Source organism: Mustela nivalis (assembly GCF_964662115.1).
Source record: "Mustela nivalis genome assembly, chromosome: 2".
Classification (NCBI taxonomy): Eukaryota; Metazoa; Chordata; class Mammalia; order Carnivora; family Mustelidae; genus Mustela; species Mustela nivalis.
The window spans coordinates 140,174,367-140,195,472 of record NC_139021.1 but is presented as its reverse complement, the minus strand read 5'-3'; the positions used below and the strand labels follow the sequence as shown (position 1 = coordinate 140,195,472).

Here is a 21,106-nt window from a genome sequence, read left to right as displayed (position 1 = left end):
TAGGGGTGAGCCAAGGATTAGAAAAATGGCCGTATTGAAAATAAGAGGCGGGGCCCCTGACTGGCTCAGTCGGTAGAGCAAGCGACTTTCGATCTTGGGGGGTCTTCAGTTAAATCCCCCGTTGTGCATAGAGCTTACTTAATAAAAAGACAGAGAGAGAGAAAATAGGTGCTCCTGCCTGGCCTGGCAGGGGAGGGGGGATGCTTCAAGAGAAGGGCAGTAAGTTAATATTTTGCACTTCTTTGCACACTGGGCAGCAAAGACCTGCTCCTTCTTGTCTTGGTGCTAAAAATACCAACCTTTCTTTGGACTGCCTGCTGAGATTTGTTCCTAAGATCTGTCCTGGGGAGATGGCTGAAAGCACTCTTGAGGAACGAGGGAGACTTCAAGTATAGCTAGCTTGCACAGGGGTGGTCAGGCAGCTGGCTAGGTACTGGCTGACCTCAGTGGTCTCCTCCCGCCTCTGAAATGAGACACAGGCGCACTCTGACTCTAAAACTCTTCCAGGGGGAAAAGAGCTGGGTGGGCCACAGAATAGTGGCCACATTCTAGTACAAGCAACCAACAGGTGGAGTCCTATGCAAGGAGAAGATCTTGCAATGCAGACTGTTGAGTCCATTCCCCGTTGTTTTTATTAAGGGGGAGGCAGCCTCCCTGTGACATCCCAGGCAGCTCCGGGACCTCCTGGTGAACCTGTCCATTCAGTCACCCATAAGCAGATAACTGAGTACTTGATCGAGTGCCTCATCTGTGCCAGGTCCTATATGATGCTGAGGATACAACAGTAAACAAGACTGCTGAAGCCTCTTGTTCCATAAAGCTTACTTTTAGTGGGGAAGACAATTACAAGTTGAGATAAATGCTGGAACAAAAGCAAGGGGCTTGGATAGAGAATAGGAGCCGCTTTCCACGGAGCTGGCAGAGAGAGTGTTTTTGAGAAGGAGACGCTGAAGTCAAATGGATAAGGAGACAGCCTGGGGGAAAGCCAGGCAAACACCTTCCAGGCTGCGAGCAGTATGTGTGGAGGCCCTGTAAAAGGTAAGCTTTGGGCGTGAGAAGGAGCTGCCAGAAAACAGTGCAGCTTGTAGAGCAAGCCTGTGAAGGAGGATCAGGATGAAGTGGGGAGATGGGCAGGGCATGCGAGACTGTTTGGGGATGGAGGCTTTTTATTAAACCATTGAAGGGTTTTATGCAGAAGACCAACATGTTCTGGTTGACTGCTGTGTGAAGAACACACTGGGTGGGGGCGCCTGGGGGGCTCACTGGGCTAAGCCTCTGCTTTCCGCTCAGGTCATGATCTCAGGGCCCTGGGATCAAGCCCCACATGGGGGGGGGGGGGTCTCTGCTCAGCAGGGAGCCTGCTTACCACCCCCCTCCCCGCCCTGCCTGCCTCTCTCTGCCTACTTGTGATCTCTGTCAAATAAATAAACAAAATCTTAAAAAAAAAAAAAAAAAAAACTGGGTGAGTGGTAGACAGAAAGAAAAGCAAAAAGACAATTAGACTGTTGTGGCAGCCCAGGCCAAAGATAATGTTGGTTTGGACCAAATTGTGACCACAGTAAGATGAGTAGTTGAGAGAAGCTATTTTGGACATGAACTCAACAGGACATATTGGTAGGATGGATGTCACAGGAGGAAAGGGATAACTTTTCAAATTTATGGCTAGAGGAAGCTGGTAGACAGGGTCTCATTGATTAGATAAGGTAACCTAGAAGAAAGGGACTAGAGCTCAGGAAGAAGCATCAAGAATTCTGCTTTAGCCGCGTTGACTTTGAGACCCAGTTCAATTGTTAGACTAGGAGATCAGAAGGGAGGCCTGGGCTGGGGGTGGGGCCTTGGGAGGCTCATCTTCCAGATAATAAAGGCTGTGGAAGGCTGAGGAAGTTACTTGAGTGAGCCGGTAGTGGCAGAAGAGAGGGTTCAAGAGGAATCCCAAGGAGCCAAAGGAGTCAGAGCAAGAAAGAAGACTGAGCAAGAAAGGCTGAGGAGGCAAGAGGAGAACCAGAGGCTGCTATATTCCAGAGACGGAGAAAGGAAAGACTTTCTAGAACAGAGTGGTCGGCTGTGTTAGATGCTACTTAGAGCTCAGACAAGATGAAGACAGGGAGCGATCCGTGGATTCTGGCAACATGAAGGACATTGGTGACTGTGAAAAGGATAGCATTCCTGGAGAAGTAGGGCGGGAGCCAGACCATGGCGGAACTATCATGTTTGGCCAGCTTGTCTAATAGGGAACAAGAAAACTGGGAGGGGTCTCAAAACGGATGTGGGCTCACAGGGGACTTTGGCCGAGATCGCTAGATGACCCTAATAGCTATTCTCCCCCTGGCTACATGGCTCCCCAGAATAAAAGCAAGTTGTCAGACTCCGTTGCGGCTAGGTGTGGTCATATGACTTAGTTCCGGCCATCCTGCAGTAAGGGGAGGCGTCCATGAACAGCGTCTGAGAACTAGCTGTAAAGGGCTGTGGTGCGCTCTCCGCATCTGCAGCTCTTCCCCGCTCACTGGAGAACGTGAATATGTGGCCTGAGCTCAAGGAACCATATTAGACCTCGAAGTGGACGGCGTATGCTGAGGATGTTAGTGCCACCAGTGAGACTACATCTGGGTTCCTAATGTTCAGGGAGCCACCACACCGGCTCTGGGATACCTACCTCTTGACTTTGTCTAGGAAAGAAAGAAATTTCTGTCTTGTTTAATCCTCTGTTTTCTGATGCGAGTAGCCATTTTTGGATTTAACTCTTGTTAGAATCCTGAGGGCTTTGTTGAAATATGGAAGTTACTACAGCAAGTTTATGGAGTGATAGGGATGATCCAGGATGGAAGGCAGGAGTGAGGACTCTGAAAAAGGGGAGAAGGGCATGGGCCCTAATGGAGAGGACACCTCTGATGAGGAACACCTCCACCGTTATTGAGGGGGAATGGAGGCAGAGATGTTTTCAGTGAAGTCGGCCTTGGAAAGGCAGTCATTCACACCTGATGATATCTGCTGAATTCTAGATGTGAAGGAGGTCCTGAGCTTAGAGCCAGGAGGAAGGAGAGAGTGAAGCCACCATGACAAGTCATGGACTAGCGGTGGAGCTCCTGCCAGCCTCAGCAGCCTCTGAGAGACCGCCCCCTTGTGGACAAGTTGGCCACGCTGCAGCAGGAGAGGAAGAGGATGAAGAAGGCACCCCCCCCCCTGCCGTGGCCCAGGTAGTTAAGGGACTACCTTTAGCTTGGGTCATGATCCTGGGGTCCCGCATCAAGCTCCTTGCTCAGCAGGGAGCCTGCTTCTCCCTCTGCCTGCCGTTCCCTCTGCTTGTGCTCTCGCTCACTCTCTCACGTGTGCCCTCTCTCTAGCAAATAAATAAATAAAATCTTAAAAAAAAAAAAAAAGAGGGTGAAGGAAATGCCCACAGAGCCCCCATGGCCTCCTCCAGCCCCCACCAGGCCTTACCTGACAGTTTCTTATGCCATTCCCAGCTTCCATATGAGACCCACCAGGCTTTACCTGACCCATTTTATAGCAATTTGTGTGGCTTTGGAGCCTCAGGGATACTCAAAGCAGAACAGGCCCATTTTATTTTCCTGGTTTAAAAAAATAAAAAGAATCAAGAGACCGACAGCCCCAGTTCCTAAAAGGGCTGGCTGTATTATAACCCGGGACTTAGTTTCCAGGCCAGCCCCTGGAACTGTAATTACCAAGAACACAGCTGAATTATATAGTGCAGACTACGAGCCTGAGATATGGATTGTGGGAACAAAAACCAGTGCAGGAAGGAAGAAAAAGCAGCTGAGAGTTTCTTCTCCTGTTCCTGAACCTGTAAATAAAATGTTAAATGGCAGAGCTTGGTCTTAATTGTCCCCTGACGTCCTCCTTACCCCTCTGGCTTGGTCGAGTTCCAGTTTTGGTCCCAGGGCTGCCTTTGATCTTCCTGGACTCCATGCTGAAACTCTGTGGACCGGCTGCGGGCAGGGAAGAGGGAGGAAGCAGCTTGAGCAGAAGCAGGGCTTGGTGTTGAAGTCTAAAGGTAAGCAGGGTGAGGTCCAGTCAGAGCTCCACAGTGCAGTACCGGGAACTGGGGATCACTCCTTCCTTCCTGAAACGTTCGTCGCCCTTGACTGGTAACACCGTGCTTCTGGCTCTGCCTCTACCTCCCCGGCAGCTCTTTCAGTCTCCTTGGTCCCTGTCCTCTTTCTCTTCCTGATCTTCTCCAAGTCTGTGTTCATCAGAATTCCGCCTTGGTCTTTTTCCCTTCATATCTCGCAGTCCCAGGCAAATTCCAATTTTTCAGAATTACATTTCCCAGCCTCCCTTGGAGCTGAGACTTGCCATGTGACCTGACTTGGCCAAGGAGACATCAGCAGGTGGCTGTGGGGATTTCTGGGAAAGTTTCACTTTCCTAACACAGGTGCTTCTGCTCTGTTCTTTTTGCTCTTCTGCCTGTCTGGAATGCATGTGGGAAGGAGAGCTGGAGCAGCCGTCTTATGACCAGAAGCTGGCTCTGAGGAGGACAGCTTCCTCAGTAAGGAGAACTCCAGAGCAGACCTACAGGGTAGACCTGGGACCTGAATGAGAAGCTTGTCCAGGAGGTGACATCCCCATGCCCTTCCAGCCCTGCCTGCCTGTGAGTCACCCATACCTCAATCACTTCAAATGAGAGAAGGTGATTTTGCCAAGAGGAAGCCCCCAGAGTGGCCAGATAAGACGTGAGAGGGAGGGAACAGATCAGAAAGGTTAAGTAAGACACAGACCCATGAGACTGCCTGCATTCAGCCCCCAGCTCTGTCCCTGGAAGTTTGGAAATAAGGGACGCACACAGAAAGTGAAAGTCACCTGACAGTATAAAAAGTGTTCCTTCTGGAATAATCTCATGTGAACTGACCTTCACAAAGCCATGCATTTATAAAACAAACGTGGGAAGTAGTCCCGGGGAGTGACGCAGCCCTAAGTGGTAGAACCAGAACCATCAGCTTTATGTCCAACCTTCCACCCAAGACTGTGCCCCCGGGGAGTCATAAACCCAGGGCTTTGGGGAGCTGTTGCCTCCCTGGGACGTCTATGCTCAGGCCCAGCCAGGAGTAATCCTGATAGGACCCTTCCTCCGCAACCCCAGAAAGGGGAGAGAGAGGTACCCCTGCACACCCCCTGAAGCAGAGCAGAGCATAGGTGGGTGCTGCAGGCATCATGGGTGCCTCTGGGTCCCTGTCACAGCTTTTTGCTGGTCCCATGAGAGAGCGAGAGCGAGTGCGGGGGGGGGGGGGGGCGCGGGAGGAGAGCTTGCTGTCCCTGGGGAGTTTTGCTGGGCAGTTCCTGCCATGTGCTCACACTGCCATCTAGGGGCAGTTGGCTGAAACGAGATTATCCAGCCACTGCCGGGTGTGTATGTTGGACCTGGCCAGGAGGGCTTCTCAATCCTTGTCTGACAACGGGGATGCCGCCTTCCTGGAGCTTTTGTTCTCTTGGCTCTCCTATTTACCTACCCAGGAAAGACCGCATATTGCACACCCAACTCCTTAAGAGTCTCCTGATAGCCCCATAAGTGTTGCTGCTCTTCCCAGACTGCACTGACTTCCCTGCCCCCTCACCTCTACAGGCTCTGTGAGGTCTCAGCCATTCCTGTATCTTTCCACGTCTTCTGTACACTGGCCATACTTCACATTTATTGACAGTCTTGCTCTCTCTCCTGAGCTGCCGCCCCTAGACTGTCTAGAATGACAATCTGACCCCGTCAGCCCTCTCCCCTAAATCATTAGAAGTTCTTTTCACTGAATGTTCTACAGAGACTGACCAGCTCTGGTCACTGTGACCACATCACAGTGACCGCCCTCACACTCACTGACCCGGCCTCCACCTCCAGTGTGGTGGCGACTGCACACACCAGCCTTCAGGATCAGGTTTAGAATCTGATTGCTCAGGAGGGAATTGCCCTTGGCAGAAGGAAGCAGCCTCCCCTCGGGCTCTGGCGCTCAATGTTCACCAAAGCCCCCGGACAACTGAAGAGTGACCCCAGCTCCTGCCTCCCCACCGGGTCAGTTGAGGCTTCCCTTGGAATGGCCTCGCAGTTCACCCCCTCCATACTATATACCCCATCCCGTTTCCCCCACTTCCTGCTCACAAGTCGCTGGATCCACTTCTGTTTCCGATGTGCCTGGCCTCCACACATGTCATCACCTCAGCTCAGAGCTCCTTCTGTCTATTCCCTTTGACTGTGTGAAGATGCAAGAAGTAGAAAACCCCTCAAGCTAGTCCCTTAGTCAGGCTCTTCAGAATAGGTCTCCACATCACTGGCTCCCCGAGCATCATTCCAACTCGGATCCTGATGTCTTGCTTTGTTTCTGCTGCTCAAGCTACTGCTGGCCAGCTGGCCCCCAGCTTGCCCAGGGCTCCTGCCTAGCCTCTGCCCACTACCTCCTCTGTCTTTGGCTTTTGCCCCCTTCCTTTCTCTGAGAGGCACATGCAGTTTCCCCAAATGAGTTGCTGGTTGCTTCAGTCAGCTGTCACCACCCACATCCTTTCTTGGGCAGAATTTTTGTGCCAGTCTTGTAGGTGCTTGGCCAGCCCATAAGGTCCTGATTTAGAGCCTACGATCCACCCCAGGTCCAGTCACTGTGTCCAGGGTGGACGGTTTGTGACACGGGGATCTGGTAAGGGGCCTCCCACAGGAGGTATAACATGCCAGCTTGCTGAGATTCCCCAAGAAAAGGCAGTGATGCGTGCCATATGGGCACATGTCTACCCTGTCTGCTGTTAGGGTTGCTGACTACAGATAATAAATTTAGATGCATGCATTCACATTTTGTGACCAGTCTTAGTATGAGTATGCAGATCCGGTTTTGTAATGACTGTATTCTTACTAGTCAATATTTAAAGGCTGTTAAAATATTTATGAGACTGAATCATTAGAATTAGGGAGAGCATAATTGATTATATGTAATGTTTCAGTTTTCGGGGAAATCTACTTTGTTAAGATAAAAATTCAATTTATTAGTTGTAGAAATAATACAGGCATACCTCATCTTGTGTTTTGCTTTGTGAGGCTTTGCATTTACTCCATTTTCTACGAATGGAAGCTTTGTGACCACCCTGCAAAGAGGAAGTCTCTTGGGGCCATTTTTCCAACAGCACTTGCACCCTCTGTGTTACATTTGGTAATTCTTGGGATATTTCAGAGTTTTTCATTATTAGTGTGATTGTTAGACTGATCTGTGATTGGTAATCTTTGATGGTACTATTGTCATTGTTTTGGGCACCATGAAACACTCCCATATAAGACAGAACATTCAGTTGATAAATGTTGTGTGCGTCCTAACTACTCCACTCATTGGCATTCCCCTGTATCTCTTCCTCTCCTCACTCTCTCTGTTCCCCGAGATACAACCACCTTGAAATTAGGCCAGGAACGCCTGGGTGGCTCAGTCGTTAAGTGTCTGCCTTCAGCTCAGGTCATGATCCCAGGGTCCTGGGATCGAGCTCCGCATTAGGCTCCCTGCTCTGCAAGAAGTCTGCTTCTCCCTCTCCAACTCCCTCTGCTTGTATTTCCTCTCTTGCCATGTCTCTCTCTGTCAAATAAATAAATAAAATATTTTTTTTTAAAAAGACAGAAATTAAACCAATTAATAACCCTACAATGGCCTCCAAGTGCTCAGGTGAAAGGAAGAGTCAATCAATGTAACAAACTTCATTGTCATCCTGTTCTAAGAAGGTGCCACAGCTGCCCCACCTTGATCAGTCTCAGCCGTAAGCACGGAGGCAAAACCCTCCACCAGCCAAAAGATTACAACTCACTGAAAGCTCAAATTTTGGTTCATGTTCTTTAACAATAAAAAATTTTTAAAAAATATTTTATTTATTTATTTGACAGACAGAGATCACAAGTAGGCAGAGGCAGGCAGAGAGAGGGAAGCAGGCTCCCTGCCAAGCAGAGAGCCCGATGCAGGGGCTTGATCCCAGGACCCTGAGATCATGACCTGAGTCAAAGGCAGAGGCTCAACCCACTGAGCCACCCAGGCTCCCCAGCAATAAGTATTTTTTGATTAAGATATGTACACTGGTTTGTTTAGACATAATGCTGTAGCACCCTTCATAGACATAAGTAATAAACCATAGTTTAAACATAATTTTATATGCACCAGGAAACCAAAAAATTCACTTGACTTGCTTTATTGTGATATTCGCTTTACTGTGGCAGTCTTGAACCAAACCTGCAGTATCTCTGAGGTATGTCCAAATGGGAATATGTAAAAGAAATGCTGTTTCCATTTTCCTCCATTGCACATTAGACAAGATGTGCACATTAGACAAGAGCTAGATGTGTTTCTCTTTGTGCACGGAGCCCCTTGGGCATTAAAGAACAGCTGTGGGGAGTCCCATGGGGTGCCGGGAGCCAGTCGAGGGAGCAGGACCTGTACTGTCTGTACATTGGGGGATAGGAGGGTGTCTGTCCTGGGCTGTGCCACCTGGCCCAGCTGGGACCAGTGGGAGGAGCTGGGCCGTGGATTGAGTTGAAGGGTTCACTGCTGGTGGCGCCCCCAGACCTCACCCCATGCAGCCCTGAAGTCGGCTCCATGGTTCTCTTGAGTCAAGAAGCCTGAGGAGGAGATGAGAGCCAGATAAATGCAGCTGAGACCTCTGCCTGGCAGAAGGTTCAGAAGCTCCTTGCTTCAAAGGGCAAGCTGCACTGCCTACGCTAGAAGCTGGCCATGTCTCCAGGCGCAGTTTCCCAACCCTCAAGCCCGAAGGCTGCTGGTCTCCTCCTCCCTCCCTGCATGAGCAGTGCTGGGGAAGGGCTTGGCAGCAGAACTGGCCTTCTCTCCCCTAAGCAAGACTAGCACAGTCAGGAAAGGTACAAGGAAGGCTGGGTGCCAACTAGGTCTACTGGCTCCAGAAAAGCAGCTCTCCCACATGTTTATCTGAATTTGCATTTCTCTTCAAGCTTCTGCCTATGCAGGCCAATGGGGCTTCCCCGACTCCTCAAACCATACGAATTTTGTACAGTTTGCTGTGGCCTGACTTTCACACCACACATATAGCCCTCTCTGAGAGGGTGAGGGCAAGGGCACAGAAACTTCTGGTCAGTAAACAAGCTGCTGAGGTTTACTAAGCATGTAGGGTACTATGTGCTTTTTCGGTACTTTGCAAAAATTTTTCAGTACATTGTTAAAAATGTTGAATTAGCCAAAATCTATAAAGAACTTAGCAAACTCAACACCCAAAGAACAAATAATCCAATCAAGAAATGGGCAGAAGACATGAACAGACATTTCTGCAAAGAAGACATCCAGATGGCCAATAGACACATGAAAGTGCTCTATATCACTGGGCATCAGGGAAATACAAATCAAAACCACAATGAGATATCACCTCACACCAGTCAGAATAAATAAAATTAACAAGTCAGGAAATGACAGATGCTGGCGAGGATGTGGAGAAAGGGGAACCCTCCTACACTGTTGGTGGGAATGCAAGCTGGTGCACTCTGGAAAACAGCATGGAGGTTCCTCAAAATGTTGAAAATGGAGCTACCCTACAACCCAGCAATCTCACTACTGGGTATTTACCCTAAAGATACAAACATAGTGATCCAAAGGGGCACATGCACCTGGATGTTTATAGAAGCAATGTCTACAATAGTCAAACTATGGAAAGAACCTAGATGTCCATCAACAGATGAATGGATAAAGAAGATGTGGTATATATACACGATGGAATATTATGCAGCCATCAGAAGAAATGAAATCTTACCATTTGCGACGATATGGATGGAACTAGAGGGTATCATGCTTAGCGAAGTAAGTCAATCGGAGAAAGACTCCCTTCTCTCCCCTGAGATCATATCATATGATCTCCCTGATATGAGGAAGTGGAGATGCAGCGTGAGGGGTTAAGGGGATAGGAGAAGAATAAGTGAAACAGGTTGGGATTGGGAGGGAGACAAGCCGTAAGTGACTCTTAATTTCACAAAACAAACTGAGGGTTGCTGGGGGAAGGGGGGTTGGGAGAGGGGGTCGGGGTTATGGACATTGGAGAGGGTATGTGCTATGGTGAGTGCTGTGAAGTGTGTAAACCTGGCAATTCACAGACCTGTACCCCTGGGGATAAAAATATATTATATGTTTATAAAAAATAAAAATTAAAAAAAATGTTGAATTAATCAATGCATTCACATGGAACAAATGAGAGTTTAAAAGGGACATTTTGCTCCCAACTGTATCCCTAGCCACCAGTATCCTATTCCCAGAGACAAATACTGTTACCAGTTTTTCTTTCTTTTTTTTTTTTAAGATTTTATTTATTTATTTGTCAGAGAGAGAGAGAGAGAGAGCATGCGCATAAACAGAGTAGCAGGCTCCTCTGCCAAGCAGGGAGCCCGATGTGGGACTCAATCCCAGGACGCTGGATCATGACCTGAGCTGAAGGCCGACACTTAACTGACTGAGCCACCCAGGCATCCCTGTTACCAGTTTTTCAAGTCTTATCCCATCAATATGATACAGCAGACACTGCTGGTTGAAACCGCAAATCCATTCTATTTTCTTTTTTTTTTAAGGATAGCGTCACCAGTGTTTAACAAATATAGAGCCATCCTTGAGAAAAACTATAGTTCCCAACCACACTTGCAGTTAAGCACAGGCCTGAGTCCTGCCTGAACAATGGGATGTAAGTAAAATTGATGTCCTCCTCTTTCAGGTTATATCTTTTTGGTTTTTTGTAAGCTTTATGTATTTAAGTAATCTCTGTACACAACATGGGGCTTGAGCTCACAACCCCAAGATCAAGAGTTCCATGCTCCTCTGACTGAGCCAGCCAGGAGCTCCCTTTATACTAATGGAAAGAAGTATGTTTAGTATTTGTCAAAATTCAACGTCATTTCATGATGAAAACTCTCAACCAATTAGGTATAGAAGGACTGTTCCTCACCATAAGAAAGGCCATATATGACAAGCTTGCCACTAACCTCATACTCAATGGTATAAAATTAAAGCCCTTTCCTCTAAGATCAAGAAGAAGACAAGACTCACCCACTCTCACCATTTCTATTCAACTTATTCCTGGAAGTCCTAGCCATAGCAATTAGGCAAGAAAAAGAAATAAGGCATCCAGATCAGAAAAGAAGTAAAATTATCTCTCCAGATGACATGGTATAAGAAACCATAAAAACTCCACCAAAAACTTCTAGGACTAATAAATGAATTCAGTAATGTCACAGGATGCAGTATCATGCAGAAAAGGAAAAAAACCCTCAAATTATTAAAATCATAAATAAGAGAAGGACCATTATTATGAACTTTTCAGAAATAAAAGGATGATAATAGAAAAAAGAAAGCAATCCCATTTATAGTAGCATCAAGAAACAATAAAATATTTAGGAATAAATTTAATCAAGGAGACAAAATCTCTCTACACTGAAAACTGTAAGACACTAATGACAGATCAAAGACAAAAATGCATGGAAAGATATCCCATGAATTAATATTGTGAAAATGTCCATGCTACACAAAACAATCTACAGGTTCAGTGTAATCCTTATCAAAACTTCAATGGCATTTTTTACAGATATAGATAAAACTACCCTAAAATTTGTATGGAACCACAAAAGACCCTGAATAACCAAAGAAATCCTAAGGAAAAAGAACAAAGCTAGAGGATCACACTTCCCGATTTCAAGCTATATTACAAAGTTATAATAATCAAAATAGGATAGAACTGGCACTAAAAAACAAGCATATAGATGAGTGGAATAGAGTAGAGAGCTGATGAAATGATTGTCTATGTGGGTTGTTTTTTTTTTAATAGATTTGTTTTATCAAGTTGAGGAAGTTCCCCTTTATTCCTATTTACTAGGTTTTGGGTTTTTTTTTTTTTTTTGAGAGTTTCTATAAGGAGTGGGTTTTGGATTTTGTCAAATGCTGTTTCTGCATCTGTTGATATGCTCATGTAATTTTTTTTTTCTTTAGCCTATCGTGATGAATTACATGAATTGATTTTTGAATGTTGAACTGCTTTCTACACCTATGATGAATCCCACTTGTTTATGATGTATAATTCTTGGTATACACTGTTGGATTTAATTTGCTAATTTTTTTTAACATTTTTACATTTATGTTTATGAAAGATATTCGACTGTACTTATCTTGTAATATATTTTCTGGTTTGGGTATTAGAATTCTGGCCTTGTAGAATGAGTTAGGTAGTATTCACTCTACTTCTACCTTCTGAAAGAGATTGTAGTGAATTGGTATAATTTCTTCTTTAAACGTTTGGTAGAAATTCAGCAGTGAACCCAGCTGAAACTTATGCTTTCTGTTTTGGAGGGTTATTAATGATCACTTGGTTTTTGCAATAAATATAAGCCTATTCAAATTGTCTGTTTCTTCTTGTGCGAGTGTTGGCAGATTATGTGTTAGGTGGAAATTGTTCATTTCATGTAGGTTGTCACATTTGTGGGTATAGAGATGTTCATAATATTCCTTTATTATCCTCTTAGTGTCCAAAGGGACTATATTAATGTCCATCCTTTCATTTCTGATGATAGGAATTGGTGTCCTCTCTCGTTTTTTACTTAGTCTGGTTGGTTACAGGCTTACCAATTTTAGGGATCATTTCAAAGAATCAGCTTGTTGGTTTAGTTAATTTTCTCTATTCATTTTTTGTTTTCGAGTTCCTTGATTTCTACTCTAATATTTATTTTTTTTCTTCTGCTCTCTTTGGATTTAATTTGCTCTTCCTGTTCTAGTTTCCTAAGGTCGAAGCTTAGATTAATTAATTTTACATCTTCTTTTCGGATATATGTATTCAGTGCTATAAAGTTCTTCTAATCACTGCCTTCACTGCATCTCACAAATTTTAATAAGTTGAGTTTTCACTTTCACTTAACTAAAAATATTTTCATATTTCTCTTGAGATTTCTTTGTTGGCCCATATGTTATTTAGAAGTGTGTTGTTTAATCTCCAAGTATTGTGGGATTTCCAGCTATTTTTGTGTTATTGATTTCTAGTTTAATTCCACTGTGGTCTGAGACCAGACATTGTATAATTTCTGTTCTTTCAGATTTGTGAAGTTGTGTTTTATGCCCCAGGCTGTGATCTCTCTTGGTGAATGCCCCATGTGAGCTAGGGGAGAATGCGTCTTTGCTGCTGTTTGATGAAGCAGTCTATAGATGCTCATTATATCCAATTGATTGATGATTATTGTTGAGTTCGATTATGTCCTTACTGGTTTTCTCCCTGCTGGTTCTGTCTATTTCTGACACACAGGTGTTGAAGTCTCCAGCTCTAATAGTGGATTCATCTATTCCTCCTGTGGTTCTGTCAGTGTTTGCCTCATGTATTTTGATGCTCCCTTGTTAGACACATACACACTAGGATATTTTGACTTTTTGGAGAGGAATGCTTGTATTGTATGTAATATCCGTCCTTATCCCCAATAACTCTCCTAGCTCTGAAGTCTACTATGTCTGAAACTAATATAGCTACTTTTGTTTTCTTTGGATCATGTTAGCATGATATATCTTTCTCCCTCTATTTATTTTTAACGTATATATATCTTTATATTTAAAGTGAGTCTCTTATAGAAAACATACAGTTGGGTCTTGTCTTTTCATGCACAGATATAGAGCCATCCTTGAGAAAATCTCTGTTCTTGATAGAGTTTGACCATTGCATTTAAAGTGGTTATTGACAGGAATGCCTGGCTGGCTCAGTCAGTTGGGCACCTAGCTCTTGGTTTCAGCTCAGATCATGATCTCAGGGTGGTGAGATGGAGCCCTGCCTTGGGCTCCACACTCAGCCCAGAGCCTGCTTGAGATTCTCACATTTCTCTTCCCCCCTGCCCTGCCCCCTGCTTGTGTGCATGTGCACGTGCTCTCTCTCAAATAAATAAATAAATAAAATCTTAAAAAATAAAGTGGTTATTGATATAGTTTGATTATTATCTATCATACTTGTTGCTTTTTTTTGTCCTTGTTCCTATTTTGAACTTCTACTTTTTTTGTCTTTTGTGATTTTTTAACTGATCATTTTATGATTCATTTTCTCTTTCCTAGTATATCAGTTATTCTTCCTTTTTTCACTTCTTTCAGTGATTGCCCTAGAGTTTGAAGTATACATTTGCAACTCATACAAGTCCCATTTCAAATAACTCTACACTATTTCATGAACACTGTGAGAACCTTATAATAACAAAATAATCCTAATTCCTCCCTCCCACCTGCTGCATCATTATTGTCATTCATTTTACTTATATATAAGCATAAATATAAGCATATATAATTGAATGTACTGTTACTATTATTTTGAACAAACCTATCTGTTAGATCAATTAAGAATAAGAAAAATGGTTTTATTTTACCTTCACTTATTCCTCTGATGCTTTTTTTTCCTTTCTGTAGATCTGAGTTTCTGATCTATGTCATTTTCCTTCTCTTAAAGCAGACATACTTGCAAAAAGTCCCCCAATTTATGTTTGTCTTAGAAAGTCTTTATTTCACCTTCATTTTTGAAGGATAATTTCACAGGTTACCAAATTTTAGGTTGATGGTATTTTTCCACATGAACCCCTGAAAAATTACACTCCACCCTCTTCTTGCTTGCAAGGTTTCTGAAGAGAAGTGGGGTGTAATTCTTATCTTTTTCTTTGATAGGTAAGGTATTTTCCTCTGATTTTTTCTTTCCTTTTGATGCTTTGCAATTTTAATAGGATATACGCAGTTGTAGGGTTTTTTGTTATTGTTTATGTGGTTTTTGTTTGCCATCCATCCTGCTCAGTATTCCTTGGGTTTCTTGATTCCGTGGTTTGGTGTCTGACAATAATTTGGGGGAAATTTTCAGTCATTATAGTTTGAAATAGTTATCATGTTTCTTCTCCTTCTTGTATACTTTCTCATTGTGCCTATGTTATACCTCATTTTTAGTTGTCCCCCAGTTCTTGGATATTCTGCTCCATTTCTTTCAGTCTCTTTTCTTTGCTTTTCAGTTTGGAAGGTTTCTCTCAAGATATCCTCAAGCTCAGTGATTCTTTCCTCAGCTGTGTCCAGTCTGCTAGTAAGCTCATCAGAGATATTCTTCATTTCTATTGCAGAATTTTATATCTCTAGTTTTTCTTTTTTAAACTTTCCTAAATGTTCATTTCTCTGCTTACATTGTCTATCTGTTCTTGCATGCTTTCTACTTTAACCATTAAAGCCTTAGCATATTTATCATAATTGTTCTAAATTCTCAGTCAGATGATTCCAACATCCCTATCGTATCTGAGTCTGATCCTGATGCCATTTTGTCTCTTCAGACCTGGACTTTTACCATTTAGTATACCTTGTAGCTTTTTCTTGATGGCTGGACAGGATGTAGTGGGTAAAAGAATTGTTGCAACAGCCCTTTAGTGATATGGTGATAAAATTTAGTAATGTGTGTGTGTTGACAGGGGACCGTGCTCTATAGTCCTGTGATGAAGTGTAAGGCTTTTATTGAGCCTGTGCCTCTGGCCTGTGAACGTCACAAATGCTACTTAATGCACCCGAACCCTCACCAACCCCCATAAATGACACAGGATGGCCACAGTTGGTTGTGGTTAGGCATTTCCCTTCTTGCCCATGGAAAGCGAGAGCCTGCTGGAGTTAGATATGGTCGTCCCTCCTTATTTGCAGGGGGTATGTTCCAAGACCCCCAGTGGATATCTGAAACCATGGATTGTACTGAACTCTATATATACTGTGTTTTTTCCTCTACATACATACTTAGGATAAAGCTCAATTTATAAATTAGGCACAGTAATAGATTAATAATAATAACTAATAATAAAATAGAATGATTATAACACCATACTGTAACAAAAGTTATATGAATGTAGCGTCTTTCTTTCAAAATATCTTACTGCCCTCTACTCACCCTTCTCGTGATGACATGAGATGATAAAATACCGACAGGATGAGATGAAGTAAGGTCACTGACATAGGCATGTGATGTAGCATTGGGTTACTGTTGACCATGTGATGATAGGTAACAAGGGGGATCATATGCTTCAGAATTGTGGTTGACCATGGGCAAATGAAACTGTAGAAAGCAAAATCACAGATAAGGAGGACTACTGTATTTCTCTTTCCTGGGTCAGTTAGGTTCTGATAAAATGGCATCAGGTTAGGCTCCAGTTAAATGGTTTTTCCCCAATAGTTTATTGGTCTTTGACTTTCTTTATGGTTGTCATGCCATCCAAGCTCTATTATTTATTCAGCACCAGGCTCTGTCATGATAGCTGGGGAAATTGGAGTGAAGAAGACCAACACATCCTTGCTTTCCTGGAATGTCCAATGCATTGATCCCGTGGAGGACAGAAAAACAACACAGAGGTCTGGGATGTAGGTTTGGTCCTGATGAAGAAACTGTGCGGCCTGTGACTATGCTGTACAGATGGAGAAATGGGCCTAGAAATGGAAGAGCCCAAGGTTTCATGGTGAATTGGTGGTCCAGTTCTGGAGGCTTAGTTAGAGCTCTTTTCTATCAAAAAAGCTCTTCCTGACCACCATTGGATCTTATAATATTGTCTCCACAGAACTGTTTTCTTTCCATAAAGTAAGGGGTAGGATCAAGATTGGAACTGATTTGGTCTGTGTTAGGGAATATTTAGAGTAGGAAACAAACCAGCCCATCCTGCTGGATGAACAGTGTTGATAAAGGTCTCATCTGCTAGGGGGAAGTTCTGTAGCCAGTTTCCCTATAGGCAGGGCCAGCAAGGCATTTCTTGACCTCTCCCACACCATTGCTAATTACGGCCAGACCAGCCCTGAGGGAGTACTTCTAGAATGAGATTTTTCCATCCAATCTTTGGTTACTTTGAAGCGACAAGGGCAGGTTAAATGCTTACTTCTTTTTTTTCCTCCCAGGTTTTAAAATGAACTGATTTCTTATCATCATCCAAAATTTTCTTTTTTTTTAGGGTCATTATGAACTTATGGTTTTAAATATATCTGACATGCTTTAATCCATCGCAATTACAATACTCAAATTGCCCCATCTTTAGCAAGAAAAGAGCTTTCTCCCTGCGGATCCCAGGTCCGTCCTTTCTACAAGCTTGCAGTAGTCTTCGACAGCTTGATTCACAAGATGTTCTAGGCTTCTCTTGTACACTTTCTTTCCCAAGCCTGCAATCAGCCGTTTGGAGTCCACTGGATATCAGAAGAGTACAGCCTGAGCTTGGCTGCCTCGTGGGAGAGTTTCTTCATGTTTCCCAGATGAACAACATGGAAATCAGGGCAGGGTTTCTCTTGCCTAACTCTGCAACAGATACTCTGTCCAGGGGTGCCTGGCTGGCTCAGTGGGAGGCGCATGCGACTCTTGATCTCAGGGTCATGAGATTGAACCCCACGTTGAGAGATTACTTAAATAAACAAACTTTAAAACAAAACAGAATAAAATAAATAAAACATGCTCTGTCCAGGGCTTAGACATAAAAAGGGAAAATTCCGTGGACTTCTCGGATTTCACAGTCATTTCTCAATTGAAGGCAGTGGTTTTCCACCTTGCCTCCATAGTGAAATCCCCAGGGAGCTTAAAAAAAAAAAAAATGCTGCCTGGGTCCATCCCAAGACATTCTAGGATGTGTCTTGAGCAATAGGATTTTTTACAGTGTAAACCAACCAGATGGTGCTCAACCCTGGTTGCAGATCGTTTATCATTCCATGTGTTTTTACACTTCACTATGTGTATATGGAGCTCTAAACAATACTGTTGCACGTGTCTTAAAAATGTACAAAAATTGCATCCTATTGAGTGTACCTTTGGGAAGCTGGTTTTTCACCATAGCACTGTTTGGATGTATCTGGAGTTGATACTTACACCTCTGGTGGGTTCACTGTAACTCCTGCCCCACTTCTCAGGGCTTTCCTCCCGCTCATCATCTTCCATCCCTCTCCTGCAAAATTCATTGCAGTTAGGTGCTCAGGCCCCAAATCTTGGAGTCATCCTTGACTTTCCCTTTCATCCCACATGCTGTTGTTCATGAGATCCTCTTAGCTCTGCCTCCAAACATACCTGGGATGTGACAGTTTCTCACCCCTCTTTTGGTAGCACCTGGTTCCACCCACGGTCATCTCACCTGGATTTGTGCAACAGCATCCTAAGTGGTCTCCCTGGTGGAAACTTTGATCCTCTACAATCATTATCTCAAAGCATTCCGGATAATAAAAATCAGATCACGTTACTCCTCTTCTCAAAACCTTCCAATGGATACCTATCTCTCTCAGTAAAATTCAGAAGTTCTCACCAGGAGTCGCCATGCATTTCTACCATCTCCACACCTTCTGATCTCATCTTCCTCCTTTCCTCCCTTACTCATGTTGCTCTTGCTTTCTTATTGTCCCTTGAACATAACAATCCCATCCCCACCACTGGGCCTTTGTATGTTGGTGCTGTCTCCTCTGCCTGGAATGTTCTCTCACCAATATTCATAAGACTGTGAAAATTAATAAAAAGAAACTTCATTAGAGTGGGCAAGCTAGAAGAGGGAGCCCTAGCTCTCAATGTCAATTACAGATGAAAGGGTCAGTAACAAAATCACAACAGGAAAGAATCATCAATTTCAATCTTTAGATAAGCTATTTAGCTGATCTCCTGCTAGCTGAAGTAGTCTCAGCCTGCTACTTCTCCGCCATCTTGACTCCTCCTCCAAAATTGCCTAGAATCATCAATTTCAAGCCCAAACAGGAAAATATGTATATTCTGTCTCCTATAAGAAATTGACAACTCCTTGCAACTCAGCCAGTGAGAAACATTGTCACCCTGAAGCCTTGCTTTTCTCTGATGTACTTTGGTTCAAAAGAACTCCTCCCAGCTTCTTTCTTGTTCTCCATAAAATAACATTCCACTCTTTTGTTGCGCTTGCCTATGGGTTTTGCCACAGCTTGTGTGTCATGAATTGCAGTTCTCTGCTACTCCTGAATAAATCCATTTTTGTTGATTAAAACATACTTATTTTTGAGGTTAAGAAGACCTGCTTTCTTATTTCTGTTAGGTGTCACATTTTATGAAAGAGGTCCCCTCTGGCCAACTCTCCCCAGTAATACATACATCCCATCACTCCCTGTGCTCTTACTAAATTATGGGAAGAGCTGACTCCTACTTTCAACTAGTTTATTGGGTTGGCCTGGACCACCATTACGTAATACAGAAGAGTAACAAGGTATACCCGGGAAAAAGCATGTCCTTGAATGGATTACCCACTCACCCCCAGATTCAGGGATCCCTCCCACAATCATGCTCTATGGTAATTGCTTTAAAAACAAACTAACCTCAAAAGAGACCCTTATCCTTCCTCTTCCTCCCAAACATAAACTCGCAAATATATACCTGCCTACTTGCCCCATGGGACATAAGCAAAATAGAATAGAGGAGAGATCGCTCGGGCTACGGAGTAGTATTCATTCAGTCTGGACCCTCTGATCCAATCTACCCTCTTCACACACAACCTCCTACACACTCTTCCCCAGAGCTCACCTTCTCTACCAGCCCCCCAGCTCTCTATCACCACAAATATGCCTGGCTCTGAGAAAACGGGCACTGCTTTCCAGCACCCCCCCACCCCCGCCGTAAAATAGTTTTATTTTTAAATAGCCATTCATGTGAAAAGGGCACTCCTTTTGAGAAATCCAGGTATGGGGCAAGAAGACAAATCACGTAAGCAAAACCGACTGGACTCCTCCCTGTTCTCCCACACCTACTATTTACCTTTCCTCTGGCTAGATCTTGGTTCAGGGACTTGATTTCTGCCTGAAATGACATCTTTATCCAAATCTCCACCTTGAAAATTCAGTTCCGGCCCAACTTCCCCCACATCCACGTCCAAACTATCCCTGACCCTTGCCCCCAGAAGACTATTTTTCAAACTCATCAGGGTTTATCAGGAGCCCCCTGGTTCTGGGTAAGTTCTCCTAAAGGTATGAGTGCTGGTCTTGCAAACTTGACATTGAACTCTTTGTGGATGGTTCTCAACCTTGGAATTTTGGAATCATCCTGTAGGTTTAAGAAATATTGTTGCCTGGGTCCTAGCTCACAGATTCTGATTTAATGAGCCTGGGGGTGTGAACAGGCATCAAAATTTTTTTAAACCTTCCTAGGTGGTCTTACTATGTATCCAAATTAAGAACCATGGGCTTTCCAGCAAGGACTCTTGCTTGGAATCGCTTGGTAGTTTGCATTATGATGGATTATCAATTCCTTTTCAAAAAAAGAAAAGGTAACTTGCTAATTAATGCTTGTTAAAGGCTGCTTAAACTTCAATGTCCAAAGCCCACAGACACTAATGTCTTTGATTTGTAGGGTGTTTTAGATTCTTGCTTCTCGGAGTGTGAGCCATGGACCAAGAGAATGCCAATTCCATCAGGAGCTTGTTAGAAATGCAGAAACCCTGGCCCCAGCCCAGTCTTGAGAACTGTGAAACTTTGAGCACAAGCAATTTTGTCCTCCCCACCAACTAGGTGACTTGAACAAACACTAGCATAGTTTCTAGCAGATCAAGACTGTTTCCCTGTGACAACCCAGCCCTCCTTAAGTCCCTGCCTGGGAAAACCCAACATGCCAAAAGAATTTACCATTTGTTAGAGCCAAACACCTGACCATAGCCTTCTGACCTCCCTTTCCATAGAGCATTTACTTAAAAAAGAAAAAAAAAGTTACAATTGTAAACAGTTTCTCTGTCCCTTTAAGGTGTCTGTGCATCTCCTGAAGCCCAGGAGTGTCTGTCCCAAGGACCTGAGAGTCACCCCTTTGAAGCACAACCCTCAAGACAGATAGGGCTCCCTCTCCCAGTCTCTGTGGGTGGGCAGAAGTTAATAAGCTAGCCAGTTAGCAGACACAGATAGGCTCATCACCTTGACCAATCCCCACCACCCACTTTCAGTAATTTTCCACTTCTGTAATTCTGCTGAAGGCATCACTTTTCTCCCGCCCCCCTCCTTCATCACCCTTTAAAATTCCAGTTACCTCTGCACAGAGCTCGGTTGAGGTCAGTCCCATATGGAGGCCTCTCCCCTACTGCAGTGGTCACCGAATAAATCTGTCTTTCCTGCCTTTAACGAGCATGTCCGGCTTTTCTACAACTGTCTCCATTTTAACAAGATTCTTAGGCATTCTGCATGTA

General features: G+C 44.0%; 1 protein-coding gene and 1 long non-coding RNA gene across 5 annotated transcripts in view; one reads left to right on the top strand and one right to left on the bottom strand.

The window, feature by feature from the left end:
• The window catches only part of TSPAN14 (tetraspanin 14), a 58,277-nt gene extending 51,847 nt beyond the window's left edge, over positions 1-6,430 (bottom strand). The window contains exons 1-2 of one of the 4 annotated variants that reach the window (XM_082720143.1): positions 6,101-6,430; positions 3,864-4,006 (exon numbers count right to left, since the gene is read on the bottom strand). In XM_082720143.1, coding sequence (XP_082576269.1) covers positions 3,864-4,006; positions 6,101-6,153 — 196 coding nt within the window. In that variant the 5' untranslated portion in view covers positions 6,154-6,430. Of the gene's footprint in view, positions 1-3,863; positions 4,430-6,100 lie in introns of those variants that run through there. The other 3 variants (XM_082720145.1, XM_082720144.1, XM_082720146.1) reach the window with 3 other exon arrangements.
• The window catches only part of LOC309859466, a 31,419-nt gene continuing 14,708 nt past the window's right edge, over positions 4,396-21,106 (top strand). The window contains exon 1 of the long non-coding RNA XR_014308718.1: positions 4,396-4,609. This is a non-coding gene — a long non-coding RNA (uncharacterized lncRNA). The remainder of the gene's footprint in view (positions 4,610-21,106) is intronic.